The 21,751-nt window shown below is 39.5% G+C and overlaps 1 protein-coding gene and 1 pseudogene across 2 annotated transcripts in view; one reads left to right on the top strand and one right to left on the bottom strand.

Moving 5' to 3' along the window:
• The window catches only part of LOC138742263 (AMMECR1-like protein), a 105,889-nt gene that overhangs the window by 49,832 nt on the left and 34,306 nt on the right, over positions 1 to 21,751 (top strand). For both annotated transcript variants that reach the window (XM_069896400.1, XM_069896401.1), the window contains one exon: positions 12,360 to 12,843. In XM_069896400.1, the coding sequence (XP_069752501.1) occupies positions 12,360 to 12,843 (484 nt within the window). The remainder of the gene's footprint in view (positions 1 to 12,359; positions 12,844 to 21,751) is intronic.
• Positions 20,538 to 21,159, bottom strand: LOC138742264 (histone deacetylase complex subunit SAP18 pseudogene; annotated as a pseudogene).

The following is a 21,751-nucleotide window of genomic DNA, read 5'->3' as shown; positions in this document are numbered from 1 at the left end:
ATCCAATGTAAAGGTTGTAATTATCCATGTTATATTCCAGCACAAAATCTGTCATCAAACATTGTTGCATTAAAATTGTAATCCGGTGAATCAGTAATCACATTACTGTATAACTCAATTGAAATGCTGTAATTATCTTCATTTTAATCTATTATGTAATTGTATCTATGACTAACTCAATACTAAAGCTCATAATTACACAGAATAATTCAGAACAAAGTCTGTAATTACACCTCCATGATGTCTATATTTGTATCACGATGGTTCTGTGCTCCTCAGTATAATTTGATAAACTGATTGCAATCAGTTTGATTTGGACTCTGGACTTTGTTAATGAGTTAATTCCTAATGTAATCCATTCAATATGTACACATTGATCAAATCTAACAATTGAAAGCTGTTTCTGATATGGTGATTCTGATTCGGCTTTCCAGTTTAACACTGTTAAAATTTCAAGATGATAAACCATACAATTGAAGCTAAGGATTTAATATTTTTACAATAATCTAATAGGCAAATCTTGCAAGTTCATTTATTATCTGATTGTACCAGAGCAACCTGACAAAACTGTGTTCTTCACACCACAGTGCAAAACAGTACAAATGCACATACATACATAGGAAAAATACGGACAAATACAATGTACATGTATACATTTATTTAAATAAATATTTTTAATAAATAGTGGGTTCTTGGTGAGTTGCTAGAGCAGTTCATCAGTCATTCAGCGTTCTCTCTGCCCATGGGAAGAAGCTCTCAGCCTGATGGTTCTGGCTCTCATACTTCTGTGTCTCTTTCCCGAGGGGAGTATCTAGAAGATGCTGCACATGGGGGTGATAAAGGTCCTCGCAAATTTTATGAACAAGAATCCCGGTAAGTCATGTTGATTGAGGGGAGGCAGATCCCAGTGATCCTCTCTGCTGCTTTTATGGTCCTGTGGATTGACCTCTGATCAATTCTCTACAATGACTGTACACACTGTAATGTTGCCAGCCAGGATGTTCCTGATAGAGCTCCTGTAGAAAGTTGATAGAATGGTGGCCTGTAGCCTTGTCTGACACAGACTTCTAAGAAAGTGCAGTTGCTGTAGCACCTTCCTGACAAGTGAGGAGATAATGTGTGCCCAGGATAGGCCACTTGTTACGTGGACTCCGAGGAACCTGGTGCTCTCTACTCTCCCCATTACAGTTATTGATGTGCAGTGGAGATTGGTTGTTCTTAGTCTTCCTGAAATACATAATCATCTGCTTCATGTTGTCCTTGTTCAGACTCATTTGTTTTCCCCATTTCACAAGATTTTCTTCCTCTTTGCTGGTGTGACTCATTGTTATTGCTGATGAGGCCAAATACCGTCGTGTCACCTGCAAACTAGAAGACTGTTGGATCTGGTGTTGTAGTCATGTGTCAGTAGCATGAACAGTGGTAGGGTGAGCAAACAACCCTGAGGCGTGCCAGTGCTCAACGTTATGGCGCTCAATGTTCTGCCAACCCGAACAGACTTTGGTCTTTCCGTTAGGTTGCCCTAAATTTGCTTTAAGTAATTTCATCTGTAGTCTGGGTAAGTAGGGTTACAAAAATTGTTCTCTCAATCCTGTACAAGCAAAAGTCTCGTGCAATTGAAATCAGAGTACAGCAACATTTTATAGATGCTGCGTGACCTGCTGAGTTTCTCCAGCATGTTTGGGTAATGCACTCCAGCATGGAAGAATAGTGCAGGATGTGTTTATTGCTTTATGGTGTGATTTATATATTTTTTTAAACAGTGGTTTGAAAAATGAGTTTTCAGTCAGTATAGAGTAACAAATGGTGTTTCCCATGGAATCCTGCTATTTAAAGAACCACAATAAGTTTTTTTTGCCAGATTCTTCTATTGCATTCCACTACCGCACAACTTTTGTTATACACTGCTCACGTGTTTTAATGAAGGGTTTCAGCCCAAAACATAAGCCATTCTTTTTCTCCCACTGATGCTGCTCGACTCGCTGAGTTCCTGCAGCAGGTTTCTGTTGACTGTCTATGTATATCCTTGGTAATGAGATTAAACCTGTACACAATAATTTTGTCCAACCTGTAATCATGTCTTCTCAAAAAAAAGACGAGTGTGCCCCTTGCCCTTGAATTGAATTGTTTGTGGTCACTTGTACAGAGAGAAAGTTTTGTGTGCTGTTTCAACAAGGCAACCTATAGTGGAGCACAGCAGGTCATGCAAAAATAAAACAAAAGTGCAGGATGTAGTGTTACGCTAAGTCAAGAGTGAAGGGTATAATCACATTTTATGGGTGCATCTCAGCCGTCAGTGACTTGTGTACAAGATTTCAAGAGAAACAGTTCCCTAAGCAATGGAGAAACTCGACAGGTCAAACACTGAGTTTCTCCAGCATTGTGTTTTCACTTCAGCCACAGTGTCTGAAGACTTTTGTGTTTTACTTCATTACCCTAAATAATGTGGTGCCACAGGATTTGGTATTGGGGTTTCAACTATTCCATTTTACATCAATAACTGATGAAAAGACTCTGATGTATTCTCACCAAATTAAATGAAAATATAAAGGTCAGTGGAAAAACAAATTGTAAGGAGTTGAGTGACACCTCCTTTGATGCTTTAAAATGGTCTTGAGCATAGAGCTGATGGCAAATAGATGGACAAAAGCAAATTGTAAAATTAGAACAAACTTGATTTAAGAGTGCTCTTTACTACCTTTAGATGTAGTAAAGCAGACCAGTGGACTCACAGATAAAACTATTGCGCCTCTTTCCGAAGAGAAAAGGGTCATTTGCTGATCAGGCACTCTCACCGTAAAATTGGAAGTTGGGCAGGAAGAGGTGCGCTCGCCTCCTGGAGCAGGATGATAGTCCTACGTGGCAGGTGCCCTGATTGGAATGATCACACTGCACAATGAAGATTTTGTTTACTGAACACTTTTGAGTATATTTTGGGTTTTAGTCTGCTGATCATCTTAAAATTTTCCTGTCACATACCGATTTTAGACGTAACCTATTTTTGTGATTTCCTGTCATATTTTAAGTCTACTAATATATTACCCACAAAGCAAGCTGTTTTGGTCAGTCCAAGCAGGCCTGGGGAGTGCAGGTGCTATGCAAATATTGTCTTGGGCCTGGGCATGCTTTGTCAGGATAGATGCAGACAAGGTACAAAAGCAGCTCGCATACAGATGCTGTGTTTTACACTGATGTACATTGACAGGATGCAAAACCATGAATTGCAGCATGTTAAAATATCATTTTCTACATTTGCACTTCTTCCCTGCTGATCTTGGTGCAGTCAGTGATGAATATCTGGTGAAAGGTTTCACCAGGAAATCATGACCATGGAAAACCAATATCAGGGCCGCTGGAATCCATTAATGCTGGGTGACTATTGTTGGACACTGACATGAGAGGCATCAGATGCTGAGTACAAATAAAAATCAACAGCAAAACATTTTAGGTCAGTTAAGCAAACACAATGTGTCAGCATCATGATGTGATTAAACATGCTAAGTTCAATAAAAGTTAATGTTTCTCCAACTTCCTACATGATACAGCAAATCTGAAGTTATTGTGTTCATCTTGAGGTTGTCTATCATAATCACCATATTTTTTCAGGAAGAAAACCTTTTGGAAAGGATTATTATCCAATGTCATTGGGGCCACATATGAGGTCAGTGTAAAAGAATGCAGACATTAAGCAATTGGAAAAGAATGTGGCAGATGGAGTTTAGAGTGGGGAAGATGTGAGGTCATCCACTATTGTACAAAAGATAAGATTTTTTTTAAATGATGGGAGACAGTAAAATGCTTCTATGCAGACAAATGTAGTTGTCCTTGTACATGAAACTGAGAATTGGTATACAGATGTAAGTAATTAGAAAAGCAAGTGGAATATTCACCTTTACTGCAAGGTGGGGTGGGGGTTGAGTATAGGGTTGGAGGAAGTCTTTTACACATGCACCGAACATTGTGAGACTGACTGGAGTACTGCCAGCAGCTTTGGTCTTATTAAATAAGGATGTACTTACATTGATGGCAGATCAGAGAAAATAGTCTGAAGGGGTTGTTTTATGAAGAATGATTTGAGCCTATACTGATTAGAGTTTAGAAGAACTAGAGGTGACATTTGAATGTAGAACGGCAGGCAGATGAATGGGGCCTTTGGCCCTACAATGTCTGTGTTGATCATTATGTTAATCTATTCTAATCCCGTCTGCTTCCCTTCATTCCCTACCTGTTCATACATCTGTCTAAATGCCCCTTAAATGCTGCTATTGTACCTGCCTCCACTACCTTCCCTATAATCATGTTTCCAGGCACCTACAACTCTCTGCATATTTTTTCCAATTGCCTTGTAAATGTCCTTCAAACTTTCTCCTTTGAAGATGTGCCCTCTTGTTTATTGACATTTTCATCTCAGTGTAGTCAGAGGGGTGTTGTCAGATTCTAACTATCTACCCCAGCCATTCTCATCAGGGGCCACATAAAAGCCTTTTCACCTCACGTAGCATAAATATTTTTTTACATTGTCAATAGGAGAGAAATTCAGAAGAAACCAAAACAGAAGGGAGCCCATAAACTTTGAGCAGAGTCCAAGGTGGGGGAGGGCAAATCTGAAAAAAGGCTGAGAGTGGCTGATTTTATGATATTTTATTGAATTACACCAAGGGTGATTGATGATGTGGAACTGAGAGGCTCATGAAGGATACTAGTCCTTGTGAGTGCAGTATCAGAATGCTGTTGTTTATTTAAGGTGGAGATGGGGGGGTTGAAAGTATGAATGGGAGAGTGGAATTGAAGGTATGATCGGATTAATTCATCCATGATCTTCTGGAAAGGCAGAGTAATCACGAGTGCTGGAATGGCTGTCTCCTACTCTCCAAGTTTAATAATTGAACATGCACCAGCTTAGTTTCTGCCACATGTTGCAACTTTGGGATGATGTCCTAATTTAGGACCTTTTTTTGTGTGCACCTCCTCAGCTCCCAGCAAGCATCTTTGGACACTGACTCCCTAATAACGAGAATATTTTTGACTGGATGTGCCTGCATTAAATTGCATAGATTCTGGGTATCTAGAGATGGGTGTGCATGAGATAACTGTTCTACTGTCAATTTAGCTTGGTGTTGGAACTAATTACTATTATGTGCACTTGCAAGATGTAGTTTTTCATGAACCTTTTACACAGTACAGGTGTCCAATTGGGTAAGTGTAATTTAATAATTATGTATGATTAGCCATCTCAAAAATTACTAGATGTTTTCCCTAATAATATGAAATGGCAGTGCTTAATATTTGCTCCCTGCAAGAAAAAAGCATAATGGTGAATGAGGTTGTGAAATGGGAATGAGTCTATACCTGGGACAACAATGACACCCATGTCTCCTTTTGGTGCTTGGAGCTTGCATATCTTGCATTTAAAGCAGGGTTAAGTAAGATGTAAATAGAAGGAATTAAACAAAACCAAAGAGGGAAAAAAATCAAGGTGGTACCCGTGAGATTTTCTGTATCTGCAGTGTTTGACATTTGATATGAAAGAGAATGCTGGAAATGCCTAGAAGGTTACATGCTGTCTCTGGGGAGAGAAATAGTTAACATTTCAGATTTAAGACCAGAAATTATTTTTTGAGCTTACTTTGGGATTTATTGGAACAGCGATGAGCATGAAGACACAGGCTAGAGTGGTAGTGGATGGAGAGGCAACTGGAAATTCAAAGTAATCTTTAAGGTCAGAATGGAGATTTAAAAAAAATTTAGACATGCAGCACAGTAACAGGCCACTTCAGCCCACGAGTCCATGCTGCCAAATTTACACCCCATTATCCTATACCCTCCGGTACATTTTGGAAGGTGGGAGGAAACTTGAGCCCCCCAGGAAAACCCATGCTGACACGGGGAGAACATACAAACTCCGTCCAGACAGCGCTGGATTCGAGATGTTCAGTGTTTATTTCTCCAGGGCAGAGACGACTGCATCCTGAGCATTGAATAAAGTACATGAATGTGTTGTTGCTTCATGTTAGGCCTCTGGTTTATGAGAAAGTAAAGGTTGGTGGTGTGCTCGAGGAAGAGAGGGAAAGTATTTGAAAGCGTGAAAGAGGAGGAAACTGGGTTTTGGGTGGGTGCGCAGGGAGGATGTGGAATGAAGCTGTGAGTGAGCAAGATAAAGTGTTAGCAGAGTGTGAATAGAGATGAATGTATAGTCTTCAGATGGTATGAAGATGTATTAAGTGCTGAGGTCTCTTACTTCAACAGTCTTTGTGAGTTGTGGCATTTCTTCCTTGGACCCTGAGCACAAAGAGCATCCTTCCAATGGGCAGTGATCTGTACCATATGCTCCCTGCTTTAATTATTTGCTCCTACGTCACCTCTCTCTGGAGCTTGGAAGAGTGATCTGTTGAGTGGTTTTGAGGGCCTTTTTCCAAGTCCACAGCTGCACAACCATATACTGAGAGCTGCAGTGGGGCAGAAATAACTTGTTGCTACATCCGGGAATTCAACATTTCTAGACGTGTTAATGACACTTTTTAGAAATGGTATGAGGAGACCACAGTGCTGTTTTTAATACATTATAAAGAGTGGCAGTAAGTTTTCACCCAGTATTATATAATTCCAAAGTCCAGCTGATGAACTTCTTTGTGAATCATCAGTTTTTATATTCTGTTGTACTCGCGATGTTAAAGGAAAGGTGGTTCTCACCATGGACTCTTATTTAAAAGCCATGCAAGTTTAAGAAACCTCTGTTCACACTGATCTCTCTGACAACTTGATACTGTAATTTCTGTTGTATTGATTTAACTTGATCCGTTTTTCTCACTGAGTTAACCTGAAGGCTATCTGTTTTGATATTATAGTTTCCCACTCATATGGTAGCATCCAATATTATTTCCATTGCATGCCCTAATGTTTGGAATGTTGGTGCATTCTGAAAATAATTCCGTGTTTATACTCAACAACATATTCTGTCCAAAGGAAGTGTGGGATTGTGTATTTACAGAGAGCTTAAAAAAAAAAGAATCTTTATTTGAAGCAATTTTGATTTTTTTTCAACCTGTTTTAGTTTCATAATGGTTGGTAGGAGTCAGAGGTTCCTGAATGGTGATGTCAAAGCAAGTCTTGAATGAAACTAGTTATTCCTACCTAATGGAAGTCAACTTTTATTTTAATAATTTCCATCAATTCCTCCTCAATGCTAGTCCCTAGTGTTCCTGAAGTGTTGAATGGATCTTACTGAACAAAGACAGAACCAAAGAATGTATTCAAGTGGTCTGCCAGTTCCTTATTCCCCATTATGAATTCCTTATTCTGACTGCAATGGAGCTACATTTGCTTTATTTAATCTTTCTCTCTAGCTGACATAGTTTGTATTCTCTGTAATTTTACTTCTACGCCAATAACCTCCCCATCCCATCTAATTAGACCTTCTCCCTTCCTCTGCTGAATTTTAAATTTCTCCCAGTCCTCAGGTTTGTTGCTTCTCCTAATCAGTTTTAACCCCTTTCATTAATTTTAATGTTCTCCCTGATTTCCCTCATTCATCAAGATTGTAGCCCCTTCCTCATTTTAGATTTTGGGCAAACATGAATGTACATTTTTTGAAGTTGCTCTGCACAGAATTTAAATACCTTCTATTGTCCACGTATTTTCAACCCATTAAGTGACTTGAAAATATATCACTGTTCCTTCATTGTTGATGAGTCAAAATGATGGCACTCCCTCCCCAATGACATTGTGGGTACACACACACCTCAAGGACTGCAGCAGTTCAAGAAGGCAACTCACCATCCCCTTCTCAAGGATAATTGGGGATGGGCAATTAGATTCTTGCTCACTCTGTGAAGTTCATGACACTTGATAAATAACACAAAACCCATATGACAGCATGGAAATGGGCCCTTAAACTCAATGAGCCTTCACTGACCATCAAGCACCCATTTATCCTAATTCTACGCTCATCCTATTTTATTCTCACATTCCCAAGGTTCTACCACTTGCCTACACACCAATTAACCTACCAAACGGCCTATCTTTGGGATGCAAGAGGAAACTGGAGCATCTGATGGAAACCCCACTTGATCACAGAGAGGGCACAAGGCAGCACCAGGAGTCAGGATTGAACCTGGGTGCCCAGAGCTGCGAGGTAGTGGCTCCACCAGCTGAATCCCTGTGTGGAAATGCATCTGATCTGTACCTGGAGAACCTGCTCTTTTTTTCCCCTCTTCCACATTAGATTAAATCACATTAAATCCACATTTGAATTTCTCCTTCCCCTCTCCATTCAGGTCTGAACTATAGGTTCTCAAATCTTTGTCACTATGGTCCACCTGAAGCATTCTTTGACTTGCTATAGACCACCTACAACAAACTCACAGAACACAAGTGGGGGAAGGGTGCGCCACCAAAATCGTGCTCTTTCCCAGACCACTGTTTGCTTTAGTGGAATTTTTTGAGTATTAATTTTTTTGTTATATTTATAAACTTATTTTACATGATATTTATTAAATTAGTGATATTTGATTTTCTCCAGGTACCACTTATAACAAGTCATGTGGACCAATCATTGAGAATTACTGGCCTGATGGCATCCCAATGGCAGGTGATTCTGCTTGCCCACCACATTCCCAATCCTTCATTCAACAGGGTTGCGTTCTTAGCTCCCTGCTGTACTCACTTTACCCCTATGACTGAGTGGATCGGTACGACAGTAATACCATGTACAAATTTGCTAATGATGCCACAGCATACAAATTGAAAACTTGACTGAATGGTGCACCAACAACATCGTTGCACTCAATGTCACCAAATCCAAGGAGCTGATTGTTGACTTCAAGAAGGGAAAACCAGAGTTATTGATCATTGGGGGAATCAGAGGTGGAGAGGGTGAGCAAATTTAAGTTTTTGGGAGTCACTATCTTGGAGGATCTTTCCTGGACCCAATATACTAATGTTATCGTGAAGAAAGCATGTCAGCGAGCCTTACATAAAACACAATAGTGAAAACCTACCGGAGACATTCACTACCTAAATTAACGAAAGGAGAAGGAAATGAAAAGAATTGACTCAGTGGAATTTCTTGTTTATTTTTATTGAATGACAACATTGTTTGACTGGTTTAATGTATCCTAGATTTTGTACTTTAAATGGACGGGAGGGGGGAGGTAGGGAGGGTGGGATGGGAGGAGGGAGGGGGGGGGGAGAAAATGGCACTGTATATGTTTGAAAAGGAAAAAGTGTGTATCATGGTTAATGTGATTTATGGTGTGAAAAATAAAAAATTTAAAAAAAAGAAAGCATGTCAGCTCCTCTACCTCCTTGGGAGATTGTGGAGGTTTGGTATGGCATCAGAAACTCTGGCAAATTTCCACAGAGGTATGGTGTAAAGTGTGCTGACTGGCTGCATCACAGTCTGGTGTGGGGATAACAATGCCCCTGGGTGTAAAGCCCTTGAAAAGGTAGTGGACACAGCCCAGGACATCACAGGCAAAACCCTCTCCACCATCAAGAACATCTACTGAGAACACTGCCGACAGAGAGCACTAGCAATCATTAAGGATCCAGGCCATCCAGCACATGCTCCGATCTCGCTGTTGCCATCGGGAAAGAGGTATGAGTGCCACAAGACTTGCCCAACCAAATTCAGGACAGCTGCTACCCCTCCACCATCAGATTCCTCAACGACAAACTCAATCAGGGATTCATTTAAGGACTCTTGCTTTTGCACTTTATTGATTTTTAAAATTTGTTATTTGTTTAAATGTTCCCTCTGGGCTCGTAACAGCATGTGTACAGTTTTCTTTTACATTACGAATAAGTGGTAATTCTTCCTCGCCTGCAGGAATATTCTGAAATCATTGGATCAAAACACTAGGACATTCTCTAAAATGTACTTCAGAAAGTCCTTCTTGTCTTTAGCTACTCATCTAACACTTTTTTAAATCAAGATTTGAGTTTATGGAAATACTGGATGTCATTATTAGCTTTGTGGTTAACACTATGCTGTAACTGCGCTAACCACGTGGGTTCCAATCTGACTCCGTGTAAGGATTTTGTACGTTGTCCCCCCCATGTCTGTGTGGTTTCCTCTGGATCTCTGGGTGCTCTCGTGTCCTCCCACATTCGGATTGATTGGTTAATTGGTCACATGGATGTATTTGGGTGACATGGGCTTGTGGACTGGAAGGGCCTGTAACTGTACATCTCTCTCAATTAAATGATGCATTTCCATAGTTTACCTGCAGATTTGTTTCTTCCTCTTGCTTTATTTGATACCATGTTGTATATTCTGGACAAATGAATTAATTACCATATTTGACAGCATATAGGACCCCTTTTTTTCCCCAAAGAAATCGGTTCAAAAACCACCTCAGGTCCTATATGTGAAGGTGACATTTTGGTGCCACTATTTTGCAAGATGGCAACAGGAGGAAAGCACTCAAACTACTCACCCATGCTTTTTGGAGTTGCTGCCACTCGCTCTCTCCCTCCTTCCTGTCCACCAATTCTCTCACTCCCATTGCTCGCTCACTCTCCCACAGTGTTATGAGTGGAGCGCTTGGTCTTGATGATCAGACTTATCAAACAAAGCCTGATCATCGAGGCCCAGCGCTCCCCTCAAAGCACAGTGGGAAGGAGAGACCATTGGGAGGGAGGGAGCAAACAAATTGAATGAGGTAAATACACTAATACAAAATTTTCCTGAAATCTCCCACTACAAATGGTGGGTGGGTAGGGTCCTATATGGCGTTAAATATGGTACCTGATTTGTCAAGGATATTTCTTTATCTCTAACACAATATCTTCCTTCATTTTTTCCAAACATTTGGTTTTGTGGAACACGAGGTACCTAGTCCAGCTGTTTTTTGTTGAACCTTGTTTCATTTATCACAACAATGTCATGATCCTACGCCACTTTTATTTGCACCAAACTAACAGGAATCACTATACATTGTCTCTCGATGTACGTACACTAAATCCTTTTGGATATTTTTCTTAATCTGCTCCATTCTAATGCTGTACCATTTCCTTCCTTTGTGCATCTGTTTTGGGTGAGGGAGTTCAGTTAGACTAGAGAAGTTGGTGTTGTTTGTCTTCATCAAAGCCAGCTGAGAATTGGAGATGCTGGAATCTTGAGCAAATAAAGAGAAGCTGGAAGGACTCAGCCTGTCAGGCAACATCCATGGAGAGAAATGGTCAGTCATCGTTTCAGGTAGATGCCCTTTTTTTAAGTATAGAATCTGCCTGATCTGCTGAGTCCCTCCTGCTTCTCTGTGTTTGCTTTGCTGGAAATGAGTTTCCTTTAGAACTGTGTGAGACCCTGACAGGTTTAGAGAATAGATGGAAGTTGTTCCAGTTGGTGGGTGGTTCAAAGATTTGGGGAAATAGATTGATAGGAAATGATACCATGAAACTCTTTTTCAGTTCATTCATTACCATTTGAATTGATATATACAAGCAGATGAAACAATATTTCTGTGGACGATGCATATGTAGTTATATATTTTGAAATAATTTATTTATGAGAGACCCAAGGTTCATTAATCTCACAGTCTGCAGGAAGAAGCTATTTCCCAGCCTGGCAATCCTGATTTTGATGTCCCTGTACCTCCTTCCTCATGGAGTAAGTCATGGATGGAATGGGTCTTCAATAAATATTTGATGCCTCTTTGAACAACACTTCTGGTGAATGTCATCAATAGAGAAAAGGAAGACCCCAGTGATTTTCTTAGCCTTTTGATGATTCTCTGTATTGACTTTTGGTCTGATGCTTTACAGCTACCGTCCCACACAATGATGTAGTCAGATTGGACTCTTAATTGCGCTCCTTTAAAATGTGGTGGTCAAGGTAGGGGCTGGTAACCTTGTCCTCCTCAACTTCCTTGGGAAGCAAAGCATGGTTATGATATGCAATTTGATGATGTCCTGGTTGATACAAATGATTAGTAGAGATTTTCAAAAGCAAGTTGATAGATTCTTGAGGATAGCAGATTTGTTGGCTGTGGGGTAGGGTACTGACAGGATTTCTCAGCACTCAAACTACTGTGATCTCAATAGAACAAATGTCTTTCAAGACTGAAACAACACTTGTCATAGATTTTACCTTCCTGTTGTAAAGTTCCAAATTTCTGGGGGCCTGAACCAACATTTGCTGTCTGCAGTCTTCAGTAATATGTCACAATTCAACTGCTATCTTGTGCTGTGTTCAGACGTGATGGGTGTGGGGTGGAACAGTAATATTTTTGCTTATGCATGTTATGTGACTACTTCATACTGCTGCCACCAAGATGGTAATAGGCTGCATTTATTTTTGATTCCATTTTTGAGTTGGTGTCTCATTTCGATTTCTAATTGTTGGGCATTCTCTCGTTCAGGGTGCCGTGTTGACACTGTGTGGCAGAGGAGGATGGGAAAGAGGCGGTGCCTTCAAGTAGAGCCAACGCTCGAGCAGAAGATCGCAGCAGGTTGCTGCGGAGTAAAGAAACCCAAGCTGTCTGGCAGCAATGTGCACAACCATCTGAATCACTCTGGCACCGGCCTTGGCTGTGGCTCGATGCCCAGCCTGCAGTCTGGAACAGCCCTGGGGAACCACCACAACTACAGTCAGAACCATTGCGAGAGGAATAACCGGGAGAGCAATGGCAACCTGAACTCCTTGAATTCTACACTCAGCTCCGTGACTGGGCTGGCTACAGTGGGAAGCCGTCCAAACGGGACTGGACACAGTGGGACCAGTGGACTGAATGTGAGGAACTTGGTGGTGACCGCAGAGATGTGCTGCTACTGCTTTGATGTGTTGTACTGTCATCTGTATGGATTCCCACTGCCCCGATCACCCAGGTTCACCAATGACCCATAGTGAGTACTGCAGCATAAGGGTAGATTGTAAAGAGAAGCAAGCACTTCCACAGTGAATGCTTCTTATGTTGGGACATCAGTGAAGAGCAAGGTTAAATCCCCTCCTGTTTAAAAGTAAACCAGTGTGGCATTGTGCACTTTGGGTTTTTTTAACAAATTTATACTGAAGAATTTTACTTTTTTGAATAACTAGATGATAAAGTGAGTTAGGTAAAGCCTATCCTCCTCCGACATAGCCATGGGCTGTACTCCTCTACAAATGGAGCGTTATTTTCAGTCATTTATTACGTGGGGAAGGCAGCAAACAGGTAATACCTGTTTACCCATTTCTATCCAGTTGATTAGCCGCATTGCATTTTTAGTGACCTGAGAGCAAAATTCTGTATGTTTTTTTTTTTCAGGGGTTACTTGGTTATGGTATTTAGATCCAGCATGCGTATTTGGCTGCCGTTTACCTGTTGTTGCTCATTTGGACACAGTTCAGTGACCAACACCAGTTTTACAAATATAGTTGGGAACTGGCACAGTTTCAAAACTTGTGTACTTACCATTGCCAAGATTCTCAGATATTTTTTGTCATTCTGACACCATGCAGGATCTCACTTGTGTGAATGTGGGAGTACCGATGTCAAAGTCATTTCAGTTCACTTTCTCTTTTCTTAAAAGTTGATAGAATGACTGAAGTGACGGAAGCATGGATTGTTTCTTCTGTACCTTTACACGGGAAATAGGAAGAACATTTGGTTTAAAACTAAAGATTTTGAGTGGAATGACCGAATTAGTTTACCTACCCTTCGTAAAACCAGTTCTGATATTGAGATGAATTTATCATTGACCTTTTAATAGTTTAACTTGGCCAACTATAAAATAGTACTTGGAAAAGCAAATGGTAATTAAAGTATGCATGATTCAAGAGAGAAAAACAAAGCTTACCACTATCATGTATACAGTACTTTCAAGATGCAAAGAAAAATGAAATGTTGGATTGCTCAGTGAAGGATATTATTTATTGTTGGGGCAGAATTAACAATTGTACACAGCCTTAATGTACTTTGCATTGTTCTAGGCACCTGGTTTCAAAGGCATGTTGTATTAGTGCAAAAGGCGGAACATAAAATTTTGAATTATGGGCCAGAATTTAGAGCTATTGGGAGATGGCTTTATAAGATTATGAATATATTTGCTAAGTTGTATTTATCTTGCTTTGTTACAAATGTGAATACAAATTGAAAATAGTGAGCACAAGAATAACTAGGAAATCCAGGGCTAATTTCTTTCCCAAAGTTGGTCAAGATGTTGTGCAAAGCCGCTGCATAGAATTGTCTGGGAAAGAAAGGGACAGGGAAAGCAGATGGATAGGTTCCTGACAATTGGAAAAAAAATTATTCGTTGTACTTTACAGGGAAGAATAGGCAGATTAGGCTAGAATTATCAATTATGTAGTGCCTTATTAAAAGCATGCCTTGCAGCGTGAGTGGTATTGACATATTTTGGGATGGACCAAGTTCATAAAATAGGGTTAGGGTTGCAGTTAGTAAAATAGATAATTGATGGATTACATTGCCACTTATAACTGAGTGAGCTGCTTTAGAATCTCATCTGAGATCATAGTGCAACGCTTCCTCTGTAATGCACTGAGTTAATAGATGAGGATCTTATATTCCAATCTAATGGCATTTGCCCACAACCTTCAGATGTGAGCATACTGCCAAGTATACTGAACAAATGCTTATTGGGCTGAAGCATTCCAACTGTAATTGTAGTGATGAGCTGAAAGTTTAGACTCCTGATCTTGAGTTTGAGTGCATTTGGGAAATCCGGTGCAGATGTTGCAGGGGAAATAAAAATTCGAACATACCACCTTATTAAGTTCAGCAGAAAATGTAGATGGATTCCAAGCTGTAGCTATACTAAAATTTGATTAACTTCTTAAGGCATGATGAGATGGGTGCAGTGAAGAAAAGCTTTACTGTCTTGCCAGTTTAGAGTGTCCAGTTGAAAACCTCCCTTCTGCTAGGTTTTGTTTGTCCTCATTAGTCAGAGATTAGAGACCTATCAGTTATATATTTCTTGCAAGACTGAATTCAAACCAGTGTGTAAAAGTTCCACCTACAGCTGCCAATTGTGAGGCCTTGCTGCCATCTCCAAATACTGCTCAACTGTCTTTCAATCACAGTTGCTTCTTGCATTTTGAGCCATCAGTGATCAAAAGTGGGAAGAAATAAAATGTGGCCCACCGTACAAAAAAGAAAAGCTGCATGCAGTTATTAGGCAAGCCATGTCTGTAGGTGATGTGGTCAGGTTATTTTTTGAGGAAAATGGCATTTTGTTTCACTTGTCAGCAGAAGTTAACTCTTGGCTTTGCACAGTTCTCTTTGATGGTGATTAGAAGAGTAATACGTGTTGCGTTTCACTTTCCGGTGGCAGTGAACTCTGGATCAAAAAAAGTAAGTTGAAGCTAAAGATTGTCCCATCAATAGATATTTGAATCGCAGGGTTGAACCTAGGTGAATTTGTGTGGGAAATGTACAATTGTTGCTGACGGTGTGAGGGCACAGGAAGAGTATACATTTTTTGATAATCTCTTCCCCTGCTGTGGAACAAGATTTTCCTTTGCTAATTTTAATGAAAGTTCATTAATCTGAAAATGCATCTTTTTCCTCCAAAGATACTGTTTGACTTTTGAGTGTTTTCAGTCCTTTTTTTAAAAATTTCAGATATCTGGCATTCATATTTTTAGCTTGTTGTAGAATGTCAATTTAATCTTATTTATTTAAGCATGTAAGCTTTTCCAAATTCTGGCAGACCATTCAGCCAGAATGCTTTCATGTTTGATAAATACACTAGGTTTCTGTCATTAGTGTTAGTTGTCACTTCATAGGTATTTTAATAGAGTAGTCCACTGATTTACAAGGATGATCAGGGTGGTGCTGAGGCTAACACAATAGGGACATTCAGAAGACTTGAATAGGCACTCGGGTGTCAGAAAAACAGAGATTATGGCTGTGAGGTAACGATGGATTAGGTTGCTGTGGAGTAGGTTTTTATGTCTCACAACATGGTGAGCTGAAGGGCCTGTACTTTGCTGTAATGTTCTCTGTTCATTGGATATTTGTTTGAATACAACATTCACAGTGTTCTGAACATTGTTCGTGCCTGTACACTAACTTTAAAATGGCGTAATGTTTTTGTGCAATGTAATGTAGTGACTACTTTCTATTATAGATGCTTGAAGGATAAAAGAATCCTGTTGTTATCTATGACTCATTCAAACAAATTTTTACTAAAGTTAAGCTGAGTTTTCCAAAATTTCTTAAACATTGTTAACATTATTATAAGTTGCTAAACATTGTTATAAGCCATTAAAACGTTCTTTTAGTATCCTCCATTTTGCAGAACAAAAGAAATGAAACTAACGCTTATTTCCCGGTGAGCAGAGATAAACTATGTCCCTGAAGCAAAGATGTTGCTATAAGTGTCATAAAAATATGTTAAACAAAATCACAGGCAGCTTGCGAGCATAAAATACATTTTAACCCTTGCAATACCAGCCCCTAATTATTATGTTTTAAAAATAATAATTAACATAAAAAAATCAAACATAGTGTATATATCAGTTAAATTTCAAAAGAAGATTAGAAGATTATCAAAACTTTCTGCCTCTTGCAAAAGACAGATTTTGATAATTGGTCTGTTCAGAAAGCCAGTTTTAGTTTTGATCTGAACTTGGCATACAATTTCCCTTTTGCCCTGAATGGTCTCAACAATCTTCCCCCATCAACCAGGAATTTTGAAGTGCTGAATTGTCCATGATGATCATGACATCCCCAGAGATGAATTTGCGCCTGATCTCAGATAATTTCTGTCGCTCCTGCAACAGTGGAAGATATTCTTTCACCATCTTTTCCAGAATACATTCGATATAAATTGCACTAGCTTCCACCTCCGGTGAGCATATTTGTCTTCCTTCTGAAACTGCTCCAGTGGCAACAAAGATTTAGTCTTGAGAAGTAAAAGGTGAATCAGGGTAAGTGCCTTTAGATCATTTGGATCTGTAGAAGTCTTAGTGATTGGATGACTGTTGAGGATAGCTTCAACATCACAAAAAACTGTGTGAAGACACTCCTCATTAAGATTCTGTCCCTCTAGGATGGAATTGAGAGCTTTCCACAATGATCTAATCAATCTTTCCCATACATCTTCATGGTGTGAGCCAGCAGGGGGATGAAAGATCCAATTGATTCCTTTCTGGACTAGTTCATCATGAATCTGACCTTGATTCCAGTCCAAAAGTGCTTCCTTCAATTTGTGTTGAGCACTCACAAAGTTAATACCATTGTCAGTTCGTAGTTCTTTTACCTGACCATGCCTGGCAATAAAATGCCGAAGGGCATTAATGAAGGAGCTGTGTCAAGTGGTGATGCCACTTCAATGTGAATTTCTCTTATTTAACCATATGTGAAAAAAAATAACACAATAGCATTTCACGACTCTCCACGTTTTACTTCAAACGGTCCATAATAATCAACTTCAACATGTGTAAATAGAGGTTCATCAGGAGAGACTCTGTTCAGGGGCAATCCAGCCATCTGCTGTTGTCCAGGAGGTGTATTTACACACCGATAAACAACTCATAACAGCATAATTTTTCTGATTGACCCAGTGGCACCAGATATCCAATATTTTTGGTGTAGGTGGGATAGCATATGGCTGCAACCACTGTGGCCCACCTCTTTGTATGCTGAAGAAACAAATCAGAGATGTGAAGATCCTTGGCCAGTATGGCAGGTTGTTTCATCTCTTCTGGCATTGCTGCCCTGCAGTCACCCCCCCCCCACCCCCGCCAACTCTTAATACACCATTGTCCAGAATGGGGTTGAATTTACGAATGTGGCTTGTTCTTTTAATATTCTCTTTCTCAGGCTTGAAATTTCATCTGCAAATCTCTTCCTCTGGCAAAAGCAGATTATCTTCTTTTCAGTATTAACCAGTTCTTCAACTGTGAGGCTTCTGTTTTGAAGATTTCCTGTCTCCTTTTGAGGTAGATCTCATTGATGGAAGTTATCAAGATGAGACTGAGCAGGAACATTACTTACTTGATTTTTCTTTCTCCTACAATTCAGAAGCAGTCTGAGCATCCATGCTGTTGCCTTTTTTAAATGATTCCGGATGAGAAGTAATGGATTAAGCAGGTAACTGGGTCCACTTGTTCAGATATTATCTGAACAGCATTTGCCGTCTTTCTCCTGATTTCAGGGACCTCTAGTAAGATTTCTTCTAATTTATCAGGGTTTTGAGGCCACTCTTCCTGAGCCTGTAGAAGAAATCGAGGGCCGGCTACCCACATTCCTTTCTTCAGAAAAGGCTTGACTCTCAAACCTTGGGAAGCCAGATCGGCAGGATTGTTAACTGCGCTAACATATCTCCACATGGGATTTTACCAATTTCAGTGATTCTGTTAGGCACAAAAGTTCAAAACCTTGTGGTTTTATTGTTGTATTTGAGCACAGAGGTACTATCAGTCCAAAATATGGAGACTGTGAGTTCCATCTGTAACTCTTTTCAACATTGTGTCCAAACAAATTCATACTAAAGTTAAATTGAGTTTTCCAAAGTTTATGAAATGATATTAAACATTGTTAATGTCATTATAAGTTGCTAAATGTTGTTGCAAGCCATTAAAATGTTGTTAGATGGTCAATAGATGTGTCGGAACATTCACTGTATCCTCCATTTCGCAGAACAAAAGAAATTAAACTAACGGTTATCCCCTGGTGAGCAGAGATAAACTAACTATATCCCTGAAACAAAGATGTTGCTAGGAGACAGCATAAAAAATGTGTTAAACAGGCTGTTTGCAAGCATGAAATACATTTTTAACCCCTACATGCAATAAGACGTAAATCAAATCCTTCTACACTGAGGAATGTCCTAGATTGTGGCTAATGAGTTACTTGTGAACAACAGTCACTGCATTAATGTAAAAACCACAGTAGCTAGCATGCAAGGTCTGAAAGAATACCACAATAACCAAGTTATCTGTTTGAGTGATTTTATTGGAGGATTTACTGCGAAGTAAAGCTGGTAATGATCCATACCATACCCAGCTTCCTTGGGATGGCAGTCCCCTGCATTTCATATTCATACTGTGAGATCTGTTGTGATCATCTTGGAGGGCAAGATGTCATCCATGGTACAGCATATCCCAACTATGGAGTAGACACTGTCAATGCACACATTTCTATTTGTATTTCTGCAGCAGGGTGTGAACCCACAAACTTCTGACTCGGAGTTGAGAGACTGCCGTGACTGATTCTGTATCATTTGTCTTACATGGTTGTACTGCATGCTCATGAGTACTTCTGGGATCCTTTAAAGTCAGTATGGAACAGACCGTATGGAAGTTGGGTCTGGTGTGAATTATTACACACTGACTTCATTGTCAGCTTGATTGTGTAATGTGGACATGAGGCTGATGGACTAATTATCTGGAGACCAAGAGTGATAATGAGTTTATTGTCATATGTATTGTACAGTGTATACGTGCACTGAAATTCTTATCTGTACAGGTACTTGAAAACTATTATAGTAACTAATTGAATTATATTAAAGGAGAGCATAAATGCATAAGATAGAGAAATAATAAACATTCACAATAATCCTGATGCAATAAAAAAAATCCTTAGAATGCAGGTTCAAATCTCTCCCTTGTCATCTTGAAAGCAGATTGCAAATTTAGTTTTTAGAATTCTGAAATTAAAAATCTGTCGTGGGTAATGCGATTTGGCAACCATGGGTCATGAAGCTCTTAGAAAAGAGAAGGTGCTGTTCTGATTTGGTTTGACTCTCAGTGACCTTCTGGAAGTTATTCAGTTGCATCAAAAACTGACATCTTAAGATCTGCAGTAAATGTTGGCAAGGATTCATGCTTTGGAACCTTTTGTGGACATCGGTGCAGAACGTCGTTAAGAATTCACTACAATTAAATTGAACAGAGTAACAGCTAAAGCAAATTTCCTTCTTTCAGTCCCTCATTCTTCAGAAAATCTGAACCATCTTGACTGATAGTAGTGCTCTTGTCCAAACTCTCACCTTTTGAGCCAAAGATTTCAATGTTTATTTTAAAACAACTGTTCAAATGTTGTTTTTATCTTCCTTCTCCTTATGCAGGTAAGAAGCCAGGCTCCCTCAATCTGCTAAATCAGATCATACTGTGGTGCCAGAAGTGAAATTGTCCTCTGTGCAATGGATACTGGTCATCTGAGTTTAAATTACTTTCTGCTCAATGTCTCTGGCCTTCCTGGGCTATGCAGACTAGGATGAAACAATATAATCTCTAGATATGAAATATCTGGGAATACTCTTGAACTTGGTTCTCCCACTAAAGACATGGTCAATTCACTTACTGTCCTAAAATCTATGATAGTCTTAAATATATACAAGGATTGAACATCCAGTGTGTTAGAGACTTTCACAGATCTGTGGTAAATATTTTCTTTTTCCAAGTCCTAAATGGTCACCCACTTACTTCATACTTGAGGTTCTGTCAAGAAAACAGACTTTTGCTTCTACACTATCACGCCTGTCCATTTCTTTTTTTTCCACAAAGGGCACAACTTTATTAAATTCCAAACAAATGACCAATCAAAATTCAAAACTATGAAGATAGAATGAACAAATGCTACAAATCTGCATTGTTAATTTTCAAAAATACATCTTGTTTACAATGAAATTGTAACACCAAACCTAGTTAGGGGGCCTCGTCTGCCCCCACACTGCCCCACTCCCCACAAAAGGGAATGGAGGAAAGAATGTTAATAAGGTCTCATACGGCCAGGAGGTGGAGGTGCATGACTTGGTGGTGTTATTGCAATATCCAGATAGTCCCCAATCTGAAATTTTTGTGACTGTAATGTCATAGTCATCTGGTCCTTTTCTTCCTGAAACAGTGGTACCAATTTCTTTTACTCTGTGACCAGGTCGTTTAGGATCAGAATACACAATTGCAAAGCTAAAATGTGTTCCTTTCTTCCGTGCTTCTGGATAGACTTCCTTTACCAAGCTAGTTAACTCCTTCAATGTAGTATCCATCCAAGTGTAGATCTGTAGCTCACTAGAAGGAACATTTCCTCTAGCAAATTCATCCATTCTATGATGTCTTCCATTGTTAGTTGTGAATACTCGCAACAGAAGAGGACAGAAGAGGGAAAAATCTACCGGTTTTTCTGGCTCCTTCTTAATCTTCTCCTGCGTTACTCTCGATTCTACAGTCATATTTCCACTCTGCCGTTCCCTCAGTGATGGCGACCGCACCATCAATGTCGAGCAGGTAGCTGGCGCTGCCCATTTCAATGAGATAATCTTGCATTCTTCTGAAAATTCAGAGAATGTGGGCTAATTTCTATAATTTTTCCTGCTTGGGGCAACTCTCTTGTCCAGGAACTTGAGTAACAGATTTATCCAATATTGCAAATTTAAGAAAAAAACAACTGGAGATGCTGAAACTCTTGACATGAAATTAAAAATATTGGAAAGACTCAGAAAGTCAGGGGGCATTTGTGAAAAGAGAAACTGTTCATGTTTTAAGTTAATGACCCTTCATCAGAACCTTTTAATCTTTTTTTGACAGCATTCAAAGTAAATGTCATTGGTAATAAGCCTTATGAAATTTTTGAAGCCAAAATTCCTGTTTCAGCTAAAATCTTGAGATCACATTGGTAGAACCCTTTTAGACCAATTTGGATTGCTTATACAAAAATAATATTTTAAATGTAATTTAATTCCAGAAAGAGGTGTAACAAACATGAAATTGGCCTAAGGACTTAATTCCAGAGTCCCTAATCTAATTCTAGAATATCAGATTCAGTTAATTTAATTTTGATGCATTCAAACTGGGGGTGCTCATGAG

Source organism: Narcine bancroftii, chromosome 9 (assembly GCF_036971445.1).
Source record: "Narcine bancroftii isolate sNarBan1 chromosome 9, sNarBan1.hap1, whole genome shotgun sequence".
Lineage (NCBI taxonomy): Eukaryota > Metazoa > Chordata > Chondrichthyes > Torpediniformes > Narcinidae > Narcine > Narcine bancroftii.
Note: the sequence above shows the minus strand (reverse complement) of the source record. Positions and strands in the feature narration are given on the sequence as shown.